The sequence below is a fragment of the Atractosteus spatula genome, chromosome 6, assembly GCF_055471065.1.
Source record: "Atractosteus spatula isolate fAtrSpa1 chromosome 6, fAtrSpa1.hap1, whole genome shotgun sequence".
Lineage (NCBI taxonomy): Eukaryota > Metazoa > Chordata > Actinopteri > Semionotiformes > Lepisosteidae > Atractosteus > Atractosteus spatula.
In genome coordinates, this window is record NC_142711.1 from 2,883,759 (window position 1) to 2,909,379 (window position 25,621).

Consider the following 25,621-nt stretch of genomic DNA (forward strand, 5'->3'; position numbering starts at 1 on the left):
AGTTTGAGAAACTGCCCTTTCTGTGTTTTCAATCAGGTCAAACCTGCTTTACAGGCAACCCTTCAATTATACACAAGGAAGGTGCAGACAAAGGCATTTAGATCTTTTATTAATTTGACAAAACTTTACAAAACAGACAAAATAAACAAACACAGACAGCTGAAATATTTACAGATTTCACACATTAGAACAGATGTAAGAAAAAAAATAACTGACCAGGACCTCTGCACTTTATAAGCCTACTCAAAAAATAGATCTTTTTCCTTACAGCCTTAAGCCTTACTTAATTTTAAATGGTCAGCATATGCTTCAAGTCAGGGCCTCTAACTCCCTTGTCCTGAATGTCCCCTTGGTGCTGGTTTCCAATACACCCCAGTTAACATCTCTTAAACAGGTGCCTTGAAACCAGACTTGATTATTACCCACAGATAACCTGGAGCCTGGTTCAGAGTGTTACTGTGATGTTTGAAGGTACTGGTTAAGTAACAGAGCTCAGCTAGAAGGAGAAACAGCAGATACAACTGAAAAGCCTGCCTCTAGGAAAAAAAAATTGTAAAAATAAAGAAGAACCTTCTAAAATAAATATGTTTGTGTACTACACCCATGAGACTGTCACCTCTGGAGGCCTAAATTAAACTTTAGTGAGCAAAACCATAGTGTCTGACATCCTGCAGGAACAGGCAATCTAGAGAGGGGAATCTGAGTGACCCATCATCTCAGTCCCTACACAAGCAGCCGCTGCCCTCTGCAGTCTAAAATGCTTTCTGGCCATCTTGTTTAATACAAAACACAATACAAAACAGGGCTTGATAACTAAGTTTTTGTATAAATTGTAAGCCCTTTCTGTATTACACAAAGAATTCAGAGCAATGCTAAACACTATTTCCGCGTTACAGACAAGAGACTCATTGTACCACATGTCTGAGTTAAGATGTGTACAGTAAAGGACTGAAAACAAAAAGACAAAGCACTGTACACTCCTTATAATGACAGACATTACAGTTGCTACTTCACAATCATGAAGCTCCTATGAGCACTGTGATGCAGCTAAAATGTATGTTGTTAAAATACACTTGAATAAGCTTTTCCAAGTTCACTGCCACCGAGCATATGCTTAGCTTGACATTTAGTCAGTGATGGCATTTCGTACAAGCTTCTATTCGGTTTGTAGCCTTTCCAGCTTAGGGAAAAGTTACGAGTGCCAAAGTTTCATCTTTGCAGCATTTCCGATTCTGAACTTGAGATTTAGACTGCAATTGCCATTTTTCCTGCACCTTTTACTTTAGTTTTTTTTTCACTTCTTTTTCCCCCAATAATCATGTTTTACATCTCAAAAAATCTGGCCTTTACTTATTTTCCTTGTGCAGCTTTAGAATCAGGTTTTATGTCTTTTGTTCTTTGCCTTTAGGTGAAAATATTGCGTTATAAGGTCGGCGCCTCCTCGTACGCTGGGGTGGTTCGATATCATCTTTGATGTACCCTGAAGAACAAAAAAACGTGTGACCACTACGCAGCACACAGCTTGTACAGCTTTGGATTGAAATGTGAGCTTACAAAACTTTGAGTGCGGCCGAACAATAAGAAATCTCTGCTTAATAACGATAGAGAATTAAAGCTGCATTAGTTACTTTGAATGGTTTCTGGGCTCCAGGAAAACACCAGCAGAAACAACAGTGCCAGGGTTATCAAAGAACAGTGATGGCTCCCACCTCTGTCCACGCAGGTCTGTGTGGAGGGAAAGCCCACCTCCCAGAAGTTCTCCGGAGTGCTTGGAGGGATGTATCTGAACCGGTGCCTGGAGCAGGACGACAGCTTCTTCCTGCGCTCCTCTTCCGGCAGATCTGCGTAATACTGAAGGGCCGCAAACACCACACTGACACTCTTCACGGACTCTGGCCCAAGTGCCGATCTCTCATCGCCATCGAGCAGGAACTCGATGCGTTTTAAACAGCGGGCAGAGGATCCGTGATAAAATAAAGCACTCGTTTTTCATTCTGATCTACGGCTGAGATAGGAAGGCTTTGTGCTTCTAGCTTCAGAAGACACGGCACACGAAACCTGCAGCCCTGCCCCTGCTGGGGTTCGATTCTGGCCACACAGCGCCCCCCCCAGACTGCGGATCATTCTGCCACGACAAGAGACCAGGTCCCCTGCCAGTTTTACACTGTCTCGAGGTCAGAGGGGTGGATGTCCTTTCAGTAACAGGCATCCTAACTCCTTCCAGGGATTTTGTTCCTTTCCTTTTAAAATTAAAAGTCGTTTAAGGTGCTCAAAAGCTCAGTTTTTTACTCACAATTTCACACTCCTTACACGTGTGTCCTTGCAGCTTCTTCCTCTCCTCTCTCCTGCGCACCACGTCCACATGAGGAAAGTTCAGGGTGGTGTTCGCTCTAAGGAACCAGAGGAGAGGTGTGACGCGATACCTTTCTCTACACCACATGCTTCCCGTTTATCTTTACGAAACAAAAGTTCTTTACACTGTGCACTGAGGTTCCTAGACTGATGTACACAGTAGGTTAACGTAATGTGAGAGACTGCCCGATTTCGTACATGCCAATAATTTCAGGATGAAATATTTTGGGCAAGGCTTCATTCCGGTGAGGCTACAGAACACTGTCGTGGCTCCTTCATAATCGCCACACAACAAGATAAACACTACCCATTTGGGCCATGGAGCTCACCCACTGATCCACCAAGGCCATTTACCCAGCTTCCTCCCAGAGCAGCGGTTTCACCAGCATGGCTGGGCAGCTCTTTCCAGACTCCCACAGCCGTTTCTATACAGAAGCGCTGTCCGTCCTCTGGCTCATGTTTCAGTTTGGATTCTTAAGAAGTTAACTCCTTTGAACCTCAGGAATGTATATGGCTGCGCTCTCTGGATCACAGTGATCACAATTGTACACAGTATTCTAACTGTAGAGTATTCACGGTACACACAGTGATGTACAGTAAATGCACAATATTCTCTATGTCTAAAGAGCACAATGTACAGTTTTAACAAAGTAACGCAAGAGGTAATAAGATAGACACAACCATTGGTCAAATAATGAGCATTATTTTAAATCAACGTCTTACCTTCCTTTGGTTATTAAACAAGGTTCTACAAAAGTGTGGCTCTGGATATTGTTTTTTTCCTCAGACGCTATTGGGAAAAGGTAAGAAGAAAGCACTATAAAAGTTAGAAAGGATTGGAGCTGGCCTGATTCCTCTCATATTGGCCACATTAACTGGCAGTAATCATTACCGGTCTATAGAATCACCCTCAGCATTGTAGAGTACTGTCAACATGCATATCTCCATAGTAGATATTACAGCTGAGTCTTCTAAAAGCGAAAGACCCCAAAATCACATATGCACTTTCCACCATGTGCCGTCTAACATTAGTGTTGTGCGAGAAAGCATATACTGTAGATCACATCTGAATCTATCTCAGCTACTATCTTAATTCTTGAACCCTTTCAAGCCCCTTACAGGCCTTAAAAAAGCTTACTGTTAACAGACTTCTCCCCTTCCTCGGGGTCCCCTTCATGCTGCAGACTGTCGTCCCTCGGACAGGACTCGTACTCCCCATAGACTGTCCGGTCAAAGATTTCTGCAAGGCTGTCATTTCCTCGCTGTCCACCACCTGCTGTGGACACACAGACAAGGTCGTCACTGAAAGCTGTGACAAGCAGGAGAAGTTTTACATCTGATTCACTCTGACTGCCCTAAGCATTTGTATAAGAGCCAAAAAAGAAACAGAGCAACAACAAAACCAACGGCTTATCTTCATTAGCAAGTGTCTTGACATTCATTCCCTTCAACACAGTCGTATAAACTTTTTAGCAGAAAACTGGTGAAATGTGATTCTCTGTTTCAGAATAAAAGAAACAGACACATACGATACAAGAAAACAGTAGTCTGAGTATCCCTCATCCCTGTGTGATGATCAGAATCATAGTTTATCTACAGGTACAGCCAGGAGCCACATCATTCAAGCTTTTTTAGCTGAGGAACAGTATTTGGATTTTTTTTTCTGAACTATACAGGAAAGCTAAAGAAGGAGAGATTTGCTCATGCTTTAGTTTTATTTACAATCAGAGCAGCTGAATTCTGAAAACAACACAACTTCTTAAAAACATGCATGTATATACTGTACCAGCAAGCGGTTAAGAAGCATAACATCATTTAATATCATGTTAGTTCTTCGTTAATGTAGAAAGCCATGCAGACAGAATTGTCAACAGCAAATGAAAACTGTAAACACAGTTGCAAAGAATATGACCCATTAGTAACACAGATACTGCATATAAGGAAAGGGACCAAGAACACAGGGTGGAACGGTGGCACCATGGCTCAGGATCTGCTCCTGTGACTGGAAGGTTGCTGGTTCATATCCCGCGGCCGGCAGAGGAATCCTACTCCGTTGGGCCCCTGAGCAAGGCCCTTAACTCCAACTGCTCCAGGGGCGCTGTACAATGGCTGACCCTGTGCTCTGACCCCCAGCTTCTCTCCCTGTCTGTGTGTCTCACGGAGAGCAAGCTGGGGTATGTGGAAAGAAACTCCTAATGCAAGACATTGTATATGGCCAATAAAGTGATCTGATCTTATGGGAAACCAGGTTTGACCAACTTTGTCGAGGGTGAGCAATGCACTAGCTAATTTTACCTTCGCGTTTTAACTCTTCCGAGTACTCACTTAATTACTTAATGGCAGATGTCAAGGAGTCCTTCATCAACAAATTGCAAAACAGACTTTAAGGGTTGGAATAAACAACAGTCACTTGGGGGCTACGTCAGCATACTATTTGTCAGCGGTTGAAGTTTTGAGTGGCACGAATTCTACAATCTGGCCATCTGAGGAGCAGAGGAGCATGGAGCAGAAACTGTCATGGGTGAAGAGGAAAGGCACTTCCACTACACTGATTCATCAAAGTTAGTCTCAGAATCCCAGTGGTGAACCCAAGTCTCAAGACGAGACACTGTGATCTTGCAAACTGAGCTTTCAGGGCACTAATGTGGCAGAAACAGCCGACACTGGTTGGAGACACCACTATGAGGCCAACAGCAGTGATGAAAGAGTTAGAACTCAGCAGCTGAGATGGGAGAAATTGTCCAAGGGCCAGCAATATTCCAGTCACTCCGCAAAGGAGCAGTGCAGGGAACTGAAACAAACCCATCTCAGATTGCACTTGGGGTTTATGAGAAAGCGACTGAGTAATACTACAAGCCTGTGGCAGAAAGTCTTGTGGTCAAAAAAGGCACAAAATTGGAACAGTTTGCTCTAAGTGCCAAGTGATGCAAACCCAACTGCTAAGAAGAAGGGGTGGAAAATTGCACCAACCCGGCGTTCAAAGCTGGAACAGACACACCCAGGAAGACTTCTGGCTGTAATGGTAGCCAAAATACTCATGCAATCAATGTACTCCAGCTTTTATCTTCAGTGTTTGCTTATTTTTCTTTATTTCAGCTGAATGATTCACGTTTTTGACTAAAACACAAAGTTTAAAAAATGTGTATGCGGCGTTTTGCAACTTGGAACGCCTTTGCAAGGCCCCATGTACCCGTTTCAGTGAAGTGCATGGGAACAGCACCACCGCCCCACTCAATTACCAGAACGGGTGCTCTCATCCTCGTCTTGTTTCAGCCCCCTCAGGAGCACGCTGCTGCTGACGAAAGTGCAGTCTGCGTCCACGCTGTCTCCGTCAGCCCCCTGATCCCCGGCCTGCAGAGGGAGACGCAGACACTTACATACCCAGCACACGTGGGCCAGCTCCTTGCAGGACAGCCAGTATAATCGAAGTAGAAGAAATGTACAAAAACAAACAGAAGGGTAATTCCGAACTCCACAAAGTATTCATGTGCCTGCAACATCAGAGTTAAGAAGCATAAAGATATAAAGATATGGTTACTCCCACTCTCTCACCACTAGTTACACGTCATTGATCAGACTTAAACTTCTTTCGACACAAGTAAACTACAAGCGCCGTAATGGTCTTTTCAAAATATCTGCACCATGACAGAAGCAACAGCAGGGGGAGCTAGAGTAAACCTAAACAATTTCTCTGCATGGACTTGGAAGCACCAAGTTTAGTAGAAAACAGTTGGAGAATCTCGGAAACTCTGAAAAATACGAACTGTACAAGACATCTTTTAAATACACATACAGTGCTAATCTTAAGTATTTAACCCCCACCCCCTTGGACATTTGCACATTTAACTGTTACAATATACAATAACAATGAATTTTTTTTGGTATTTTTTGCCAGAATGTAAAAATGAAGCATTTCTACAGATCCTCCTAAAAAAATTATAAACAGAAAATTGAAAATGAGTGATTGCATAATTATTCAGACCCTTAACTAAGATAAACCTAAAATGGCTCTGGTGCAACCGAATGTCTTTAGAAGTCTTTACAACTCATTACACTTATGTAGCGTTTTTCTGGACACTCCACTGAAAGCGCTTTATACAGCAGGTAATCTGCAGCCCCACCTGGATGATGCACCAGAACGCTCACCTCACAGCAGCTCTCAGTGGGGAGGAGAGCAGAGGGATGAAGCCAGTTCAGAGATGGGGATTATTAGGAGGCCATGATTGGTAAGGGCCAATGGGAAATTTGGCCAGGACGCCAGGGTTACACCCCTACTCTTTTTGAGAAACGCCCTGGGATTATTAATGACCACAGAGAGTCAGGACCTCGGTTTTATGTCTCATCCGAAGAACGGCGCCTGTTTATAGTATAGTGTCCCCGTCACTATACTGGGGCATTAGGATCCACACAGACCGCAGGGTGAGAGCCCCCTGCTGGCCTCACTAACACCTCTTCCAGCAGCAGCCTTAGTTTTTCCCTGCAGGAAAACCTGCTGCAGTTTGCAAGAGACTTGGGACTTGGGAGAAGATTCACGTTCCAGAAGGACAATGACCCAAACATACACCCACACTGGAGTGGTTAAAAAAAAAAGTTAATGTTCTGGAGTGGCCCAGTCAAAGCCTGATCTCAATCCTACTACTTTACTGTGGTAGTAGTTGAAAACTGCTGGTCACCAACTGTTCCCATTCAACCTGCGGGAGGTTGAGCAATTTTGCAAAGAAGAATGAGCACAAATTGCTGTGTCCAAATGTGCAAAGCTGGTAGAAACTATTCAAGCAGACACATGCCTGTAATTTCTGCCAAATGTGCCTCTACCAAATACTGACCTAAAGGGGGTGAATACTCATGTAATCAGTTATTTTCTGTTTTCTATTTACAAATACAAAAGGGGGATCTGTAGAATTTAGTTTTCACTTTGACATTTGGATATTTTCTGTCAATCGATGGCAGAAACTCCAAGTCAAATACATTATGATTCCATATTTTAACACAATAAAATGTCAAAAAGACCAATGGGAGTAGTAGGTATCTGCGTCAGCACACGTAGGCTGCAGAGGAACAAGTAAAAGTTTATTCCCTGCTGAAAAGAGAAGACAAGAAATACAACGTTTTGGCTGTGGAGCCTTCTTCAGGTATGTGACTCTTTTCAGCATGGAATAAACCCTTACTTGTTCCTCTATAGAAAAATATTTAGAGAAAAACTTATATTGCCAACAAATATCAGTTCCCAGATGCAATATAAACCACGACTGTGGAAACACTTTAAAACAAAAACCGAGATGCAACATTTATTTGCTCCAGGTTTCATATGAGAGAGACATCAGAAGAAAACTGCAGAATACCTCTGGGTTTAAGCAGCTGTCGGTCTTGTACTGGGAGAGGTCTGCTCCGGGATCCAGGCTCCACGTCATGTCTGTGGCAGGGGGTTTGCCTTCAGAAAGAGGACACAAAGACCAGGCTCAAGACAGCACTCTCTACCTCTTACAAAACAACTGGAAAATTTGAGGAGATGGACAGAAACATTCTTATTTAAAAAAAAAACAAAGGGATGTTCATATCATTTCTGTGGCATGGAAGCAATCGCTCTTTGTGACCAAACACAAGCTAATTGAAAAATCCACATACACCCATTTGGGGGATTCAGTAGAAACAAATAGGTACCTTACAACAGAAGAGTAAAAGCATCCCAACTAGACCGTAACCCAGACTTTAGCTATTGAATTCATGAAGAGGAGCCCTGAATTAAGGGTATGAGCTAAGCAAATAAATTGGTAAGAATGAATCTCTTCACACACCCGTCCACCGGTTGTATAAGCCTGTGGAGCAGAGGACTGCAACGACACCAATCGCACAGGCTGTGTGTAAATGCAACTGAGACTACAGGGCCACCTCCAGGTCCGAACCCCTGCTCGTATTTCACCAGAGCTCCACTATTCCAAAAAAGAAGGCGTTCCATTGTAAACAGGGCGTCAGCTCTCCTTCGTCAGGCTGAGACACGATTCATGTTTGCTCTTTTTTTCCACCAAGCCACAGGAAAGTCAGAATGAGTGTAAACTGTTGCCCCCTTATTCTCCACTGCAGTCTGGCCATGGCGTTATAAATACTCGGCAGTATCGACTCGTTGTCTGTCAGTTCACGTGCGTTCGTGCACGGCGGCGGGCTCGAGATTTCATTACTGAGATGGAAGGCTGCTCTAGACTTTTTTTTTCCCCCGGATGCGTGTTGTAAAAAGACGGTCTGTGGGAAGAAGCGACAGCTGGTTTCAGCTCCGTTACCATCGTCTCTCTCCGAGGGACTCCTCTTTGTGACAGCACACGGGTTGGGCTGCAGCACGGAGGTCTGCTCGCAGTCTTTACTGGCTACTCTGCTCTTCTTTCTGATCGGCTCCTGGACATCGGGGGTCTGCCAGCAAAACAGCACAGAGTACTTCATGTGTTCGCACACACTTCACACATTTAACACACATCCTTTCATTTCTAACTGTTCCAGGCACATAAGCGCTATGCTAATGCAATAAAGATTTTTTATTCTTACTCTGCTTCTACAGCACCACCTAATGCACACTGGAGAGCACTCTCACACTGCAAAATGAGTCCATTTCCACAAAGTCAATTTCAAAATGGAACCAACAAGTGCTACAGTATATGATTTTACTTTCTCTTGGTTGGCATGTCTTCTGTTCTTATTCTGGCACAACATGTAAGTGGTCTAATGAAAGTGGATGTAAGTTTCAAATAAAGTTTAAAGGTCATCTTGATGCAGGGTACTTAAAGGGATTTCTTATCTCCTCTTATACATACTACATTTCCAACAATGATATTCACAAATGTATTTAGTGTTGTATTCTTATGAGACTGTTCTTGTTGAACACTGCTTCGTCTTTGCAAATTAGGGTTAAGATTTCTAGTGAAGTTAACTCTTTATGGATAAACAGTTTATTTCTGCAATACTTAATTGCAATAAGCAATAGGACAAGTAGATACTAACTTCTACTGAGTTATTGCACTATAGGGTTAAGCTCATGCAAAATCTGGAGGGAAAATGGCTGCCTCACAATCTCAGCAGGAAGGAGGCATACCTTGATATCAAGCAGCTGCTCCGTGTCCATCTTGTTCCCAGGAGGAGTTGCCGGTATCCGGAAAACGTGTGGGTTGATTATTTTCTCCGGCGTCCTGTCTTGGTCTTTGTTACTGAGTGATCTCCTTATGGCTTCTTGTAGATAAGGGTCCTCCCGGGAGTCTTTAGAAGGGACAGACCTTCCATTGTACAGCTTCAGCAGGGAATTCTGGGATGCGTGCTGCAAGTCAAACAAAGTGGTCTGTTTTAACCTGTCTTTGGGAGCAGGTTTTCTTTCCCAGCCCTGTGATCGGTCATTGTGAGGCCTATCGGACAGGTCGAGAGGCTTGTCTGTTGGGTCGTCTGCGACATTCTCCCGGCTGCTGACAGTGCTGTTGTTTCTGTCGGAGGCACTGCCTGCCTCACTTCTCCTCTTCACTCCGCTTTCCAGCTTTGAAGCGGCCACGTCCTGACTGCTTTCTACCAGCGCTGAACAGGGGCTGGCACCCCTTGCTTTGCCATTGACACACATTGGTCTATCACTTCCGGCTTCTCCAGGCTCTTCCCTGTGTTGTAAAGAGTGGCCAGTGGAAAGGCCAGTTTTAAGTGGCGCGATGCGAGGGATGTCTTCACTCAGCGCCTTCAGTCGACTCGCAAGGGGGGGGGCTTTCACGTGCTGTCCCAAGAGAGAAGGGGATCTTTCGTCCGCAAGGTCCGGTTTTTTAATGAGTCTCCCAGAGCTGCCAAACACCGGAGAGCTCCTCTGGCGCAGAAGCCAGTCTCTGTTTTGTGCGGAATCTGGAGATGGATGCGCATATCTGGGAAAGAGTGGAAGCAAAGCCTTCTGTTACTATGACTGCACAAATAATTTAATTGGTTTCAACATATTAAGATAAACAAAAACAAAAAACAACAAGTACACATCTTGCCTCTATTAAATTATAAGGTATTATACGGCATCCACCTTACCCCAGATGACTGTCCTTCGCTGGAACAGCTTCATTAGACTGAAGTTTTCTAGAGGCATGTTCTTGTTTCTCAGCAGCCACCGAACTGCTTTTGACAGAGGGCCCCAAAACACAGAGGGATTCCTACAATTACACAATCACAATTCGTGTGAACAAAAGTTAATAAACATCCATTTCCTAAAACTGGACGAGCCCAGCTGATGACAACAGAAAGCTGCAGCAAACACACATTCTCAAGCAGGTAAAGGGTTCAAGTAGATCCACACAAGTAGATGCTGATTCACAAAACAAACGTGGCACATTGTTTCTTGAAATTATTTCTTCTTGCAAAACACTTCAAACAGTCAAGGAGTGTTACAAACATACAGTATTTTTTAATTCTGAGCAATAACCTTTCCTTTCCTTTATAGATGGAAGCATGCTCATGAAGACAAAGTTTGTTTAGCAATACTGAGTCCAGTTATAACAAAACCCCAAAAGATACAGAATCATCAGGACTGTGCAGCCTCTGCCTTTGGATCCACTTTGCAGAAGTGCTATTGGTTGGGTATAAGACATGAAGAAACCAAATTCAGTCACTTACCGACTCCTCAGGAATTCCTGTTCCAAGCGTTTCAGCAACAACACCAGCTAAATTCCCACTGGGATCTTCAGCAAGAAAACCTCCTCGGCTTTCTGAAAGTTAGGGAGGGATACAGGCTTTTATTAAGCTTCCCAGAAAGACGCCAGTCCATCGCAGAGCACACACAGACACAGAACCGCACACACACATCAGGGCCAGTTCTCCTAGAAGCCAATTAACCCACCATCATGTATCTGGACTGTGGGAGGAAACTAGAGAACCTGGAGGAAACCCAGGTGAAGAGAGGCAGGGGGGGAACACACAAACTCCACACAGACAGCACACCCCAGGCCCAGAACTGAACCCAGGGACCCAGCACTGCAAGCAGCAATCTAACCACTGCACCACCGTGCTGCCCTCTTGAGTTTTATGTCTGAGCAAATTTGGATTTCTCCAGAAAAAATCAATTTATTTAGAAGCTGTTAATCCTTACTTGAAATTGGTGCTTCCTCCAGTGAGCACGTTTCTGGAACCAAAACACCTTTACCATGCAAAGTTAGTTCAGACGTGCATTGCTTGTGCTCTAAAAAAAATCAAAACCAACTTTTATTTATAACGTGAACAGAAGTGCAAACACACAATGATTAAACCAGTCATACAAAGCTGATCAGGTGCTCAAAGTATGAACAGGTGTCTGAAACTGTACAGTTTTGTAATTTGAAAAGTTTAACAAGTGCTTAAAAAAATAAGACCATTGCCTGGCCTGTGCCTGATGCCCACACATATATCCAGGAAGTTGTATAAAGGATTAAGCGGTATAGAACATGACTAGGAATTACAAACCATGGACCTCCTACTCTCCAATAATGAAGTTCAAAGTTCTCTTTCAGCCTAGATTTTCTGTTATTTCTGAAGAAAATATTTCTGGCAGCAATAATGCCAAACACAGACTCACATTTTATCAATGAGGTTTCTATTTTTATCAGAAAGTGTTTTAACATCCCTCGTTTTGCTGAATCATAACATTATCTGCCATGTTTCAAAACTTGTGAAAAATGCCTAAACATCAATCAGATCAGCAACTTTTATCTTCAGGTCAAAAATGCTGATTTTAAGCACAAGAAACTGTCTGGCATGCTAATCTGCCTCTCTCAGACTGTGGGCAACAAGAAGAAAGTTTAGAATGACAGGTCAATGCAGCAGCTTTAAAAGATACGACTTTACATTCTGAAGAGTTTTTTATGTTTCTTTTATCTTGATTCTTTTTGTGTTAGGCTTTCAAGAGCTTGCACGCGGTATGTTTGAACAACCATACAAATTGTAATAGCACTTGATTTCAGTTTATCACAGGGTGCCTAAAATCCTGTCCCACAGAAATTTTCTTAAATCTTGGAACTGACTAGTTTACCACACAATAGAATGTGTTGCAACTCCGCAGGCTCTCAGCAGATAAGGGACAAAGAAAAATATTTTGGAGAAGAACAGAGCAGATTTTAAAATGTTGTATTTTTAGTTATTGTGGAGTTTGGCAAGTTGTGAATTTCTTGCAATATACTGTGATCAATGATATATGTACGTTATTCAGAAACAACCGTGTATCAAATTTTTTATGAACTACTATAATGCATCAATACAATTGCACCTTCAACAACACCTTTGTGACCATATGTCCATTGTCTTTACTAGTTGATGGTAAAGTCCTCCTTACGGACACACCATGCCGCCCAGCAGGTCTGGTGTGCTGGGCCACTGGGGATCAGTGATGTGGTAGTGCAGTACCCGGTGAGCTATGTGGGGAGTGCCCACACCTGCACACAGCACACACTAGATATGCTACTGTTCATCAACATGCACACCAACGCAGGCTTACCATCAGGTGGTGGTGATTTATGGGCTTCGGAGGGTTTCTCCGAGAACCGACAGCTCCTGTTGTCCCTTTTCCTCCTCATTCTGTTCACCACGGACTGCGAGACCTGGGGGACCGGCGAGTCTGGGATAACCCCCTCCTCCTGGTCCGACTCCGCGGCCTGCAGCATCTTCTCCCTGGCACGACAAAGGGCCTAGCTCCGTCACTGCCCACACGAGCACTAACAGCACCAAGAGCAGAATCGGACTTACGCGGTCTTCTTCAGCTGCTCCAGCTGTTGAGAAAGCTTCTTGTTTTCATCTTGGAGACTATTTCTTTCATTCACTTTGCAAAAAAGCAGAAACACTAAAATTACCACAAACAATTATTCCGGTACTACTTACTACTAACGCTAAAACATTTTTAGAAAAAACATCTTGGTTTAGTGTTAAGGGCCACTGTGATATGACTCCATTGTTCTCTTCTCATTCTCATTACAATGCTTTTTCAATGTCAGGCAAAAACCACTATAGCATTCTGTACAATACAGCCACTTGAACTGTAACTGCTAAGACTGTAAGAAACTCGGTACACGTAGTAACAGCTGTGACACTCACAGATGCAATGAACTATAATGTAAATTGAGTTATTGTAAATGTCGTAGGATACCAAGTTACCTTCAAATAGCACAAAAGACACCCACTAATTTACTCATTTTTACATGTATCTTATCAACAGTATCTATCTATTATAATTAAAATGATTAACTACCAATATTAGTCAATATGACAGAGTATTTGGTCATAGGTATACTAATGTTAGGGTTCATCTCTTCAGCTTACGTTAGCTTTTAAAATGTTTAAGCAAAGAAAGATCTATAAATGATCAGACTGCACACAGACTCTTGCCGAAATTATTGTTTCAGCTGTATTTTGTGGACAGCTTTGCCAGCTGGATCATGAGGAGAATCCAATCCTTGATAAATAAAACTCTGTGAATGCAGCACACCACATGGAAAGTTAAAACTAGCTTCTTATTTAACATTTGCTTGTGAAAGACACAGGAGGGAGAAAACAAAGACATCATTGACTTTTTTTTGTAAGAATGCAAAACAAGCCATTTCCCCTTGAGTCCAGCCAAGAGATAATACCTTAATTCTGCTGTCTGCTTGACTTCATCAGCCTACATCCCTCTAAAGGCTCATTGTGCTGTGTGCAAAGAAAGGCCCTGTGTTTCTCTGTGGATCTGTTTCTCTGTCTCTGAGGTACCCTCTGAAGGATGCAGACACTGATAACATTTTTAATTTGCTTCACTAGGTTATGCCATAAAAAATGTGGCTGGAACTTTCAGGATTTAAACAAATTCTTCAATCCTGGCAGGTTATAGGGATACACGAAAACATTTTCTTACAAAGGTCAATTTAAAGGTGCAGGAAAAATGCAGAAAGCATAGCATTTAACTTTTTTTTGCAATGAGCAGCTCATTGAGTGCAAAGGCTTGAGTACTTACTAAGCTCAGTGATTAGCCTGAGATTCTGCTGCCGGACATTTTCAAATTCCACCTGCTTCTTTTTCATGTGCTCTTCGGTTACAGCACATCTGTCACACAATCCCGCTCTCAGTCTGAAACATGTCATTTAAGATTTTTATGTAGCCTTTATTTTATAATTTCGGCTGTAATGCTTCTCGTAAAAACAAACTCAGCTTAACGCACAAGCATTTAAATATGAAATTCAAATGCAATGTCTTTCTACCAATGCGATACGCTTTTCCAATTAATGAGAATATAAAATATAAATGCAAGGATTAACAAGCTGTTTAAAAAGTCATTTAATGTAATTATGCAGTACAGTATGATAGAACAATCAGAACAAAAAACTAATACTTCCAGTGAAGACTTACTACAAGTTTCAAGTGAATACCCTTCTTTTTAAGGACATGACAAATACAAGAACATGATAAACGCAAGAAAATAACTGGTTTGTTCTTACTGCTAAAACCCAGATGTCTCACATTTGTTTTTGTCCCACACAAAAAACAGAAATACAGTGTAGCTACACACCTGTCCTCCAACACTTTCACATTGTCCTGGAGTGCTTTCTGCTGCTCCCTGAGCTGCTGGTTCTTGGTATAGAACTCTTCCAGCCTTTGGGCATCTCTAGAGTTGAGAGGGACAGTGAGGCACACAACACCAAGAACAAGAATCTCTCCTACCAGAACCGCCAGACACAGCTTCACTTGGGTGGAAGAAAGAAAAAGTCCAGAACAAGGAGTTCTTAAAGGTTGACCACATTTTTACAGTGAACAACAGTCCTGACAAAGATGTTGCTTGCTGATACTTGGGGCAGGTATGACCAGATCATGCAATACAGCACAATTAAGAGCTGTGATGAATGAGAAATATGGAATCTAGGTGGACAGTGGCAACCGAGTGCTGTGTCTGTGGGTCCACTTCTCTGTCCAGGGCTAATAAGGGTCTGATCTAAACATTCAACAACTTCAAAGGCAGTGATAAAGTTAGAATGAACACCGAAAAGCATACCACAGAACACAAGTGGAAAAAACATGGAGGTTCCCTTAAAACTGAGCACAGGAAGTACTTCTTTGCCAGAGGTTTGTGGGAGTGTGGAACACTCTACCCAGGCATGTTGCTGAAACCAGTACCCTGGCTGCTTTCAAGAGATGCCTGGATCCCGAGATCAATTAGCTGGTAATCTCACCACATGGGCTACACTGTCAGAAGGCTTTCTCTTTTAACCTCTTCCCAAATATCTTTGCCATTTGTTTTATTTTTATTTATATAGAAGACAATCTAAAATCTAAATTAAAAATAAAACTTTAATTTCATTGAATAGAAATCTTCCTTCCTAAAGCACTTCCATTCATTCACCGGTTTTAGAGAATACTGGCCCAATGGTTGACATTTTTTCTTCCGTTACTGATTTTGTACTTTTGAACGCAGTCAACAGAAACTACCACTACCTTCCTTGACTTTGTATACAAAAGCTGTGACATTTTAAATTACACCTCTTTAATTATTTTTAAACAGGGTATTGTGGTGCCTGAATAACTAACTGTTTAATTCGGTTCAAATAAGATAAATCAACGGAAGCGTTAATACAATATTCGACACAATTCAACAAAAAGCTTTCAGCAGGAAATATTAACGATTTAATAAAGAAACTTGAAAACCGCCCCGAGTGCAGAGGCTCAAGACCATAATACAGTGAGGGCCTGTGACTCAGTGCTATCACAGTCATTACCTGTGTTACTCTCTTATTCTTCTAAGGTCTACCATGAAAGACTCCATTGTATGACTGGACATGGGCACTGAAACATTAAACCTACAGCGCTGAAGAAGGGTCAGTGGGGAACAGTCAAGCTTATATAACCTTATTTTATATACAATGAAATACTGTACCTGTGTAATGACTGCACCAAACAATAAGCTATTTGGAAGCTACAGAAGATGTCACAACAGAGGCATTCGTCAATGTATTCAGCTTACCATCAACATCATTTACAAAAATGTAACTGTTCTTTTTTAATCCTGACCAAGATTCATACGATTTTATATTCCCAAACTATGATGTTATTTTGATTTTCCTACCATGATCTCAAACTGATATACAAACTACCTTAGTGATATGGATAACACGTTATTTTCAATTAAAGTCTTTCCCCACACTGGGGAAATGTATAATGAGTAAATGGCATTGTGCAAAAAGGGCTGACAGGTGAAATTATTCACCTTTTTTTATTACAGATGGAAAAAATAACATTGCCATCAACACTGTTAGCGCTCATGAAAAGTAAAAAGAGATCTTAATGAACACTGTCATATTACTTTTTTAAAACAGAGTAGGTCACAACAAGTATAAGTGATGAGTCTAATGGTAAGACCAGGGACTTGAACAGGTAAGTGTTAATCTACTTACCTGTACTTTAACAGGTTTTTAACAAATCTAAAAATTATTACTTATAATATTTAACGTAGATGATAATGATGTGCAATATGAATGTTTAGATACAAAATCAAATACATTGTACTTACAAACATCTTTCCTTCTTCAGCTTGTTTATTTTAATTTGCAGTCCTAAATTGGATAAACGTAGAAATATTTATTATGCAGAAATTCGGGGAAATGGACATCAGAACAACAAACATATTAGCAATCCTTTGATACATATTGTTCACAGAGTTATGCATATTAACAGTAATGTGGAAGTCCACTATGATCTGTTTTAACTTTTTTTAACACCAAGATTGACAATTGTAAGAAATGTGCCAAAAATAAATGCATACCATGTCTAATTCTAATGTTTTTGAAGATCCTGATATACACAAAAGAACTGATCTATTCAGCTGCCTTATTCTACATTGGTTGATATGTAATAAATAATTGTGTCGTAATTGTGATTACAAAACCAACATAATTAACATTCAAGACACACTTCAGGAAAATAAAGTGAAATGAAGATTGGTATTGCAACTGCAGATTTCATACAGAATAATCCTGATTGAGCATAACTCGAGTTTGGAAGGGAACAGAATTAAAAGAGTCAGATCACATGAAAGGATGATTTTGGTGCATTATCAAAATGCCTTTTGATAGTGACAGAAAAGCAATTTTTTTATCCTAGGGACACTCAGCACCTGTGAGACATTTGTGCCCTATCAGGCAGATCCGTAAGGTAACAGAATAAGAGAAAAAAGGTTTGCCTTTCATCAAATCAATTAAGCACCTGCAATTAAAACCCCCATGAAGAGCACTTTAATCCTGCTCCACACCCACACAAAGGTATGAGGCTGCAAAACAATGCTGTTCCTGTATGAACAGGCACTTTGTTCATGAAAGAGTTTGAAATTGTAACATCAGCAATACGAACCACAGAGAGCACAGCCTGGGCTGGGGAGGCTGGCTACTCTGTGCTGCCTGTAACTCTATCACCTGCGTGCCAAGATGAATAATGGAACAAAAGGGCAGTGTTCGGTCTAACTTCCTAAAAATCATTTTCTTTGATTACCCACGCTAATAATATCCACAGATTGAAAAACCATTAAAGATTAACTGGAAAAAAGTGCGTACCACTCTTTAAAAAAGTTAAATATTGGATACATACAAGCTCAGAAAAGATTTATTTTCTAGTGCATAACCTCCATTTACAAAGGGGTTTATAAAAGGACTTAAGACAGATGTTTATAAAAACCAATAAAGCACTCGTCTCAATAAGAAATCTGAAGCTTCCTGTTAAACACCATCTATTGAACAACACAAGCACACTCGGTGCTACAATCAAACCAACTCCTACATGAGGTTTCTTAAGTACTAGCAGTGTAAATGACTATTCTTTCGAGCAGAATGCCTTGGATAGATGGTACAGTACTTTCAAACCTGTCAGCAAAAGTGATGAAACACAGTGGTATACCCACTGGCTAGAAAACTAACACTGTACTTACCATCCAGAAAAAGGGTAAGAAAACTAAAGCAAGCAATTGTAAACCAGTAGGTTTTCCCACTCTTAATTGCAAGGTTACAGGTACGATACCATTACTAAAGTAACTGACACTTTTACCATAAGAAACTTACATCTGCACCCATTTACAGAGGTGGGCATTTTAATGGAGCCCCAACAGGGATTTGAAACAACAAACTTCCAGTTATGAGTTGCAGAAGCAGACCTAAACGACAGTTCACATGGATTTAGAAACAGTAGGTATATAAAATGAAGAAAAAATGAATTCTTTATGAATGCAGGCAGCAGGCATTCAAGGTAATGGATTGGAAATAGAGAAACGGGAAATGGTTAGCGGAGTACCACATGGACCTGTACTAGGACCACAGTTTGTCCTATTTTAGATCAATGGTCCAGATTCTGTTAGAGTTAGAAAAGTAGCCATGTTTACAGCTGACATCAAAAGAGAAGGATTTGCAAATACTTCAGAAGTGCAAATTTAAAATAATTTATTGCAATTTCAAGACAATAGTGGGGCAAAACTTTAGCAGACATTTAACAGACATTTTCTCAATGGAAAACATTACATGCACTAATCAAAAACATAGTATAAATATTAGAACAGCGCTTTTGAAGAGGGTACTTATAAGAAACACTTTACATGTTTATATTGACACAGACCTTTCTCTTGTGAAGAAGCAATAAAAAGGCAAACATAATGTTATGATATACAGTTAAAAGTGTAGAATTTAAAGCAAGGAATGTTATGCCAAAATATAGAGTATTGTGTACACTTTTGGTCAACAAAACACAAGAAAGACACTGCTGCTCTGCTAATGCAGGGAAGAGAAACAGAGAAACCAGATACATTTCAGGATTGAAAGAAATGTCCTACACTAACTAAGCTAAATGAATTGAGAGTTTTAGGTCTTGAATAGAGATGATTTCAAGGGGACCTAACTGATCAAAACACTCAAATGCACTGACAGAATCAGAAAGTCAAACTTGGACCTAGGACCTTGGATCAAAAGTCCCAATGGATTTTTTCCAGAATCTTCCCTAAAACACTAAACAGAGGGAAACTACGTGGAAGTGCATTTAAAAATCAACACAGGAGGCACTCTGTTCTTGAACGAAGGGGTGTGGGAGTCTGGAACAAGCTACACTTCCATGCTGTTGAAGCCGATATCCATGCTGCCTTCAAGAAACGGGTGGGTGAAACCACCTGAATAAATCAGCAACTTTAAAAAGACAAAGGAACTGGATGGGCTGAGTGGTCTCTTCTCTTTTGTAACCCTTTTAGGTATCAACCAGAGAGCACAAGGGAGGAACAGTAAAAGACTGTGTTGATTATGTTACAATAATTCAAGAACAATTCTATGAGAAAACAGGCTGTTTTGCTGTCTATGCACAAAATATTCATTGTATAAATCTGTTTGTGTTTTTGCCGATCCCAACATAGAAGCTGCTCTGCGCAAGTTTCCCTCCTCCTTGTGTGCTGCACTCCACTTTCTGCACATATTTTGAAACGTAGGAAGCACAAGGGAATGACTTTAGTTGTCCGAAACTTTCCTCTTCCTGTGTAGTCTAAAATGGTAATGAATTATAACTTTTAACATCAGAGCCTGCCAAATATATTGACAAAAATTTCCCTTTTCCATGATGAATGGCTTGAAGAGATTACAAAGTAGGCCTACTGTATATTTATACAGCCATTAAGATAGCTACAAAAAATTTCTGCCTTATGGCTAACAGTACCACACCCACACACACCCTGTGAACAAAGCACACATGCAGGAGGGAAATCTCACCAATATACATCCGGATATACTGCGAGATTATTAAGTACTCTCCCTGAAAAGGTGTGAAGACAGCTGAGAAATGCTCATTTGCTAAGAGCAGGTGAATAATGAGGCTGGGTAACCGTGCAAGATGTAGCTCACACTGGTGCAGGGTACCTTGGACTTCGCTGTCGTGGCAGTCTTTCATTCTGACCAGCAGCTCACTGAAGGAGTCAGAGGAAGACTCAGAGGACAGGCCCGAGCCCGGGCTCCCACCGGCAGCGCTGTTCATCTTCTCCGGCTGTCCGGATCTCCGCTGCTCTCACATGACCAGCCAGGAACTCGCCAGTTCCCCTGCGAGCAGCCCAGCCCAGCACCGCTGTCCCGGAGGCTGAGAGCTAGGCCTGAAGGAACAGAACACCAGGCAATGTAATAACTGTGTGATAAAATAAACACAGACCCACATGTGAGTGGAAAACGCATCAGTGTGTTCAAGACATCCACTGCTCTGAACTCTCCCCAAAATCCACCAGCTTATCTTGGCATGGGGTAATGGGCAGCTGTGCAACTCTAACTGTATTTGTAATTAGTTCATTTTCACTTGCGGAGCACAAATGATCAGAGAACACTTCTTTACTTCTGATGACTTCGGTCAGTTATAAGATAAGATCACTTTATTGGCCATATACAATTTCTTGTATTAGGAACTTGTCTTTTTGCATACCCCAGCTTGCTCTCCGTAAGACCCACAGACAGGGAGAGAGAAGCTTGGGGTCAGAGCGCAGGGTCAGCCATTTATACGGCGCCCCTGGAGCAGTTGGGGTGAAGGACCTTGCTCAGGAGCCCAGTGGAGTAGGATTCCTCTGCCGGCCGCGGGATACGAACCGGCAGCCTTCCAGCCACAGGCGCAGATCCTGAGCCACAGAGCCACCGCTCTGCGCACCGCACATCAGATCCACAGTGCTGACTGGGTGACGTCAAACTGAAGCTGCCTCAGCGGTCAGACTGGTAGAGCAAAGGGATCTCAGGTTAATTAAACAGTCACACCCATAAAGGACAACTGTGAGAAAGTACTGTTCTGGCACAGATTCACCCAATCAAAAAAAAAGTTCTAATGCGGTTGAATTTAAACCAATAAATTCCTGTCGTCCACACACGTTTATTATCTAAAGGCTCTGTGTAATGATCTCACTGAAGCTGAACGTTTGCAAAGTCAGAAAGCAGACCAGTTTTCTGAGGGGAACAAGCACTTTCTCTCCCCAGAAATCTTTGCATAGCTTAACGTAGCTTTTTTTTCAGCCAAAACAAATTGTTCTCATCACGTTTTTTTTTATTAAAAAAATGTCATAACTAAAGCCGGATGCTGTGTGACTATTCTACCACTATTCTACCGCTTTGTAAAAAGCAGTGAGCTGGTGAGCAGTGACCCATTTGAGACAGGTTAGTTTGTCACACTGATGATGCGTCTCAGCTTATTTCTTCATGGCTTAATGGGCAAGCGGTGCTACCTGAGGGATGACTGCTGCATGTTCATAAGAACCAGTTACAAATACAGCCAACGATGCACAATCGCTCCATTCTTGCTGCAGCAGTAACCCTGCCGAGGGTTCAGACACTGGTGTCTGTGCTTGACTACGGAGCCAGTGGTGCGAAGTGACCATCTGTGCCATCATCGACTCAAGTCGAAGTCAGAATCCCTCCTAAAGGGTGTTTGGACAGAGGATTTTCAGTACCAGACTGCAGTTTAGCAAACCTTTAAGGACATTCAGCAAAAATCCCGATCCCTTTAAAGCTTAAAACACAGGACATGTATTCATCGGTGTACATTTTGCCAAGAACTCATAAGCTTCAAAAATAAAAAAAACAGGAAATGAATCTAAAGCCGTGCTGCTGGTTTACTCAATAATGCACGGCTTAAAACGTGCCACATTCAAGTTTTAAGAAATTACACCTTACTCTTCTGTTCTGAAAAAGAAAAAGCCCTCCACGTTAAACTAATGTTTAAAAGCACATAGCTGTGCCAAACTGAGTGAAGCAGTTCCACAAATGAATGCAAATAACCATTTTAACTTATCAATCCAGTTTATGATGGAAGGCAACTGTTACAATCGATTATACTTCTCCTGATTAGAATTCATACACAGCAGCACAACACAAATCCATTTAGCTGAAACCTGTTTTCAGAGATGCCTGTCATAAAAAATACAGGAAAAAAGTAGAGGTTTTGAAAACAACATAACTCGACGACTTAAAGCTCAGTAGAAAGCACAAAACACAAAATATAAAATATATAAAAATAAATATTAAAAAAAAAACTTATATCAGTGACCCAAAGAATAATCAGCCCTAACAGCCATCCAAAGTAATTGGAAAATCCCACTGGATTATAACTGAACTTTATTTGCCCTCAAATAATAAGACAACATTTTCAAATGTTTCTGTTCAAGACAATCACTTCATTCCTAAAGCACAATGTTCCTAAGAGTATAAACAACTAACAAAATCAAACTTGAATAAGAGCAGCAGCAAAAAGCCAGGTCACAGTACAGAACCGAGACAAACGGTAGTTTTCATTTCAACTGTTCTTCAGCTCCCACGACACAAGAGCTCAGGAGTGATGTGCTACTGCTCCAATACAGTTCAAACAAAAATAAGGTTTTGAAAGGAACTGAAAATACATTACGTTTTCACAGGGTAACTTTTTTCCTTGAGGTCATTTAAACACAAAGCAGTTTGTTTCTGGAAGATTGCCAATCAGCTCTCTGTGGGAAACTACTGCAAAGCCACAAATGACAGAATTATACAGTGTACAGAAGTTACAGTGCAAGTCCTGCAACGTGATACTGCAATTAAAACCCTGCATCCAAAAGAGGAATTAACGTTACACAGCGTAAAAACTCTCCCCTCGGCTCTTGAGCCTCATTAGCCCTGTCTTATCTTCCATGTACAAGAGAGACTCTCACTCTACAATCTCTACTTTGCAAGTGGAAGAGAGTAGAAGGTCAGCCAAAAATTCCTGGCATATCTCATATTTCTCCTTCAGTTCTTTTACAGAATCACTGCATCCCGTCTCCTCCTGTTTCTCTTAACACTGGACAAGGAAAATGGAGTGGGAAGACACTGCGGCACGTCTGTCCCTCTCGCCGTGGTTAGAGAAGTCATGCGCAGCGCACATGTACAGTAAGTCTTTGCGGAGCTTCACAATGAAGTCGTTTTCTGATCCCAACCACATGGCGACTCCGCTAACTCTGCATCTTAGACCTGAACTATCAGGAGGTTCTTCCCAAATTAAGTATTCCAGATATATCAATTAAAATAGTTCGCAGAGGACAGCCACATGCTTATATATTGCAGATGAATGCATTATAGCCAAAATGTATGTCACGCTACAATTACTTAAAGACAAACCCATATTCTTAAATATGGATTGGGTATAGCTCTAGATGTTAGTGAGCTTAGGTTTCACAGCCACACAAGCTTCAGGTGGAAACAAACTCACAGGAGTCAGGGGCGTGATGAAGCATGTCTTCATTCCTTTCTCTCCCAGTGCTGGTACCACTGGGCAAACACTGGTTAATCAGTCACTATTTTTTTTAAAAGAAAAGGTTTTTTTTAACAATCCCCCCCATATTCAGTTTTTCTTAAACAATGTTAAAAAAAGCTAAAGTGGATGTAGATTCTTAAAATACAAATAAAATAAAATCAGGCTGGAAAAAAAATCATAAACAAAGGGTTAGATTAAAAACACTACACTTTCACAGTGCAGAACTGACGAAATCCCCCCCCAAAAAGTGAACTGCACTCACCATCTCACATAAGCATCCCTGGATTGCACAGAAATCTTCAAGCGTTTGCTTCCTCTCAAGCTAAAAGATTCTCTGTCCACTTAAGGAGACAGCTCCTTTGGCCATCAGAGAGGCAGCTGGAACAGAACACCTCCTTGACTAGGCAGCTCTGCTCCCTTGGTAGCGTCTATATAATGTGCAACGGATAACCTAATATGCCTTTCATCTAACTGGCTGGGCAGGTTTTTACATTCCCTGGGACCTTGGATCATACCTGAATTTGTTGGCATAGGAGGCTGGACAAACCGGTTCCTCGATCAAACGCAAACCGGTCTCACCAGCCCGCATCAAAGACAGCCACAACATGTCGCAGCCCGGCAGAGGGAGGCTGGGCCTCGCAGCGCTGGGCTTCACACCTCTGGCAGCATCCCAGCGCGAGCTCTCAGGAAGAAAAGTTGTAGCCTGCAGCTAAAAAAGCACGAACACCTTGAGAGGCTTCGGCTCAGCCCCCGCTGAGGAACAGTGAGGTCATGTAAAGAGAGTGAAGGGAGCTCCCCACCGATTATTGGAGGGTATGAAGCCGTTTTAAGAGGGCTGCACATCAGACAAAAGAAAAGTCCTGCACTGCCAGGGGGCGCACACCCCACCTTCACAACCACCTTCATCTGCTGAGCACCATGGGCTCTCTTTCCTCATCCTCCAACACAGGCAGGCACGGCAAAACTATTCCTGTAGCACACAGGAAGTTCCCTCTTTTAATAAGCAGCTCAGCTTCTCCTTTCATCCTGTGGGCCTGTATAATCCCTTGTTTCTGTCAGGATACTGTATCCATGTTGTGCTTCAAGAAAAATTCCAGGTCTCAGGAACCTCTCATGTTGTTTAAGCAATGGTTGTTTTGCCAAGACTTAATTAAAGCCAAGAAACAAATGATGGCCAGTTCCTTTCTAAAGGCAAAGGACAGCAATGCAGACAAAGAAACAGCTGCCAAGGTGACAAATGCTAAACTTCATAACACACTGGACGGCATGGACATTCATACTGGTCGGGCCACTGTGGAACTCAATTCCACAGGAGTGCAATTTCCGAGCTTGAGAGGAAAAAGCCATACGGTTGTAAATATTGTGCAGCAATTATTACAGATGCGCACAGAAGAGCTTTGGATGTTTTAAATGTTTCGACTATTTGAATATCAAAATGATAGAGACTGCAAGCCTAACAAAGCTGAAACTTGACTTGTTTTCTGTTGCTTCGGCCTCAACCTCAACAGATGGAACAGAAATTACTGTCCTTTACAAGACTGACACGAAACAAATAAACAACTTACAATCATGCACTGGGCTGAGACTTGGTAACCGACAGTTAACATTGATAAGAGCAAAGCGATCCACACTGGTAGTAGGAAAATACACCATATATCATGGGTGATTCTGAGCTAGAGGAAACTACTGTAGGCGTGAAATTGATCTGGGTGTTTACAGAAATTCTTTTATGTCGCGTCCAAGAGCATGTGAGGAAGCAATCACAAACAGAACACTTGGGTACATACTGTAGGAAAGTGTGTCATATTTCACACCAAGGAAGTTATGCAAGTATTACAATGCACTAATAAAACAAGAATCAGAAAATGATGTTCATCATTCCACAAAAAGAATGTAGCCTTAGAACCTTAACGACACTTTGACCTAAGAAGAAATATATCAGTACATAAAACAGTTAAAAATGAGAGGAGGCCATTTAACACATCTTGCCACATTGGTAGTAATGTGTAATTTTGAAATTTATTTCCCATTTTTTGTGATCCTGTTTGACAAATTT

The 25,621-nt window shown here is 41.7% G+C and overlaps 1 protein-coding gene across 2 annotated transcripts; it reads right to left on the bottom strand.

Annotated features, from left to right (window-relative positions):
* Window positions 1-92: 92 nt before the first annotated feature.
* rbbp8 (retinoblastoma binding protein 8) lies at window positions 93-23,967 on the bottom strand. 2 transcript variants are annotated; one of them, XM_088919315.1, is made up of 19 exons: window positions 23,828-23,967; window positions 20,199-20,425; window positions 16,838-16,880; window positions 14,846-14,941; window positions 14,294-14,406; window positions 13,057-13,129; window positions 12,809-12,981; window positions 11,432-11,521; window positions 10,960-11,051; window positions 10,378-10,499; window positions 9,431-10,226; window positions 8,628-8,754; window positions 7,695-7,783; window positions 5,592-5,703; window positions 3,491-3,625; window positions 3,076-3,142; window positions 2,294-2,390; window positions 1,710-1,851; window positions 93-1,480 (listed from the first exon to the last, which is right to left on the bottom strand). In XM_088919315.1, the coding sequence occupies exons 2-19, from the start codon at window positions 20,311-20,313 to the stop codon at window positions 1,383-1,385; spliced, it is 2,580 nt and encodes an 859-aa protein (XP_088775441.1). In that variant the 5' UTR covers window positions 20,314-20,425; window positions 23,828-23,967; the 3' UTR covers window positions 93-1,382. The 2 variants fall into 2 exon arrangements, with proteins under 2 accessions (XP_088775441.1, XP_088775440.1); XM_088919314.1 differs by having other exon boundaries at window positions 3,491-3,628.
* Between the last annotated feature and the right edge of the window lie 1,654 nt (window positions 23,968-25,621).

What these genes read in the sequence shown, in the direction of transcription:
- rbbp8 (XM_088919314.1), bottom strand. Translation starts at nt 20,313, where the DNA reads ATGAACAGCGCTGCCGGTGGGAGCCCGGGCTCGGGCCTGTCCTCTGAG. An exon ending in CTGAAGAAGGAAAGATGTTT is followed by an intron (nt 14,942 to 16,837) that starts GTAAGTACAATG and finishes TCTCAACTCTAG; the next exon opens with AGATGCCCAAAGGCTGGAAG. An exon ending in TCCCTCGGAGAGAGACGATG is followed by an intron (nt 7,784 to 8,627) that starts GTAACGGAGCTG and finishes CTCTTTCTGAAG; the next exon opens with GCAAACCCCCTGCCACAGAC.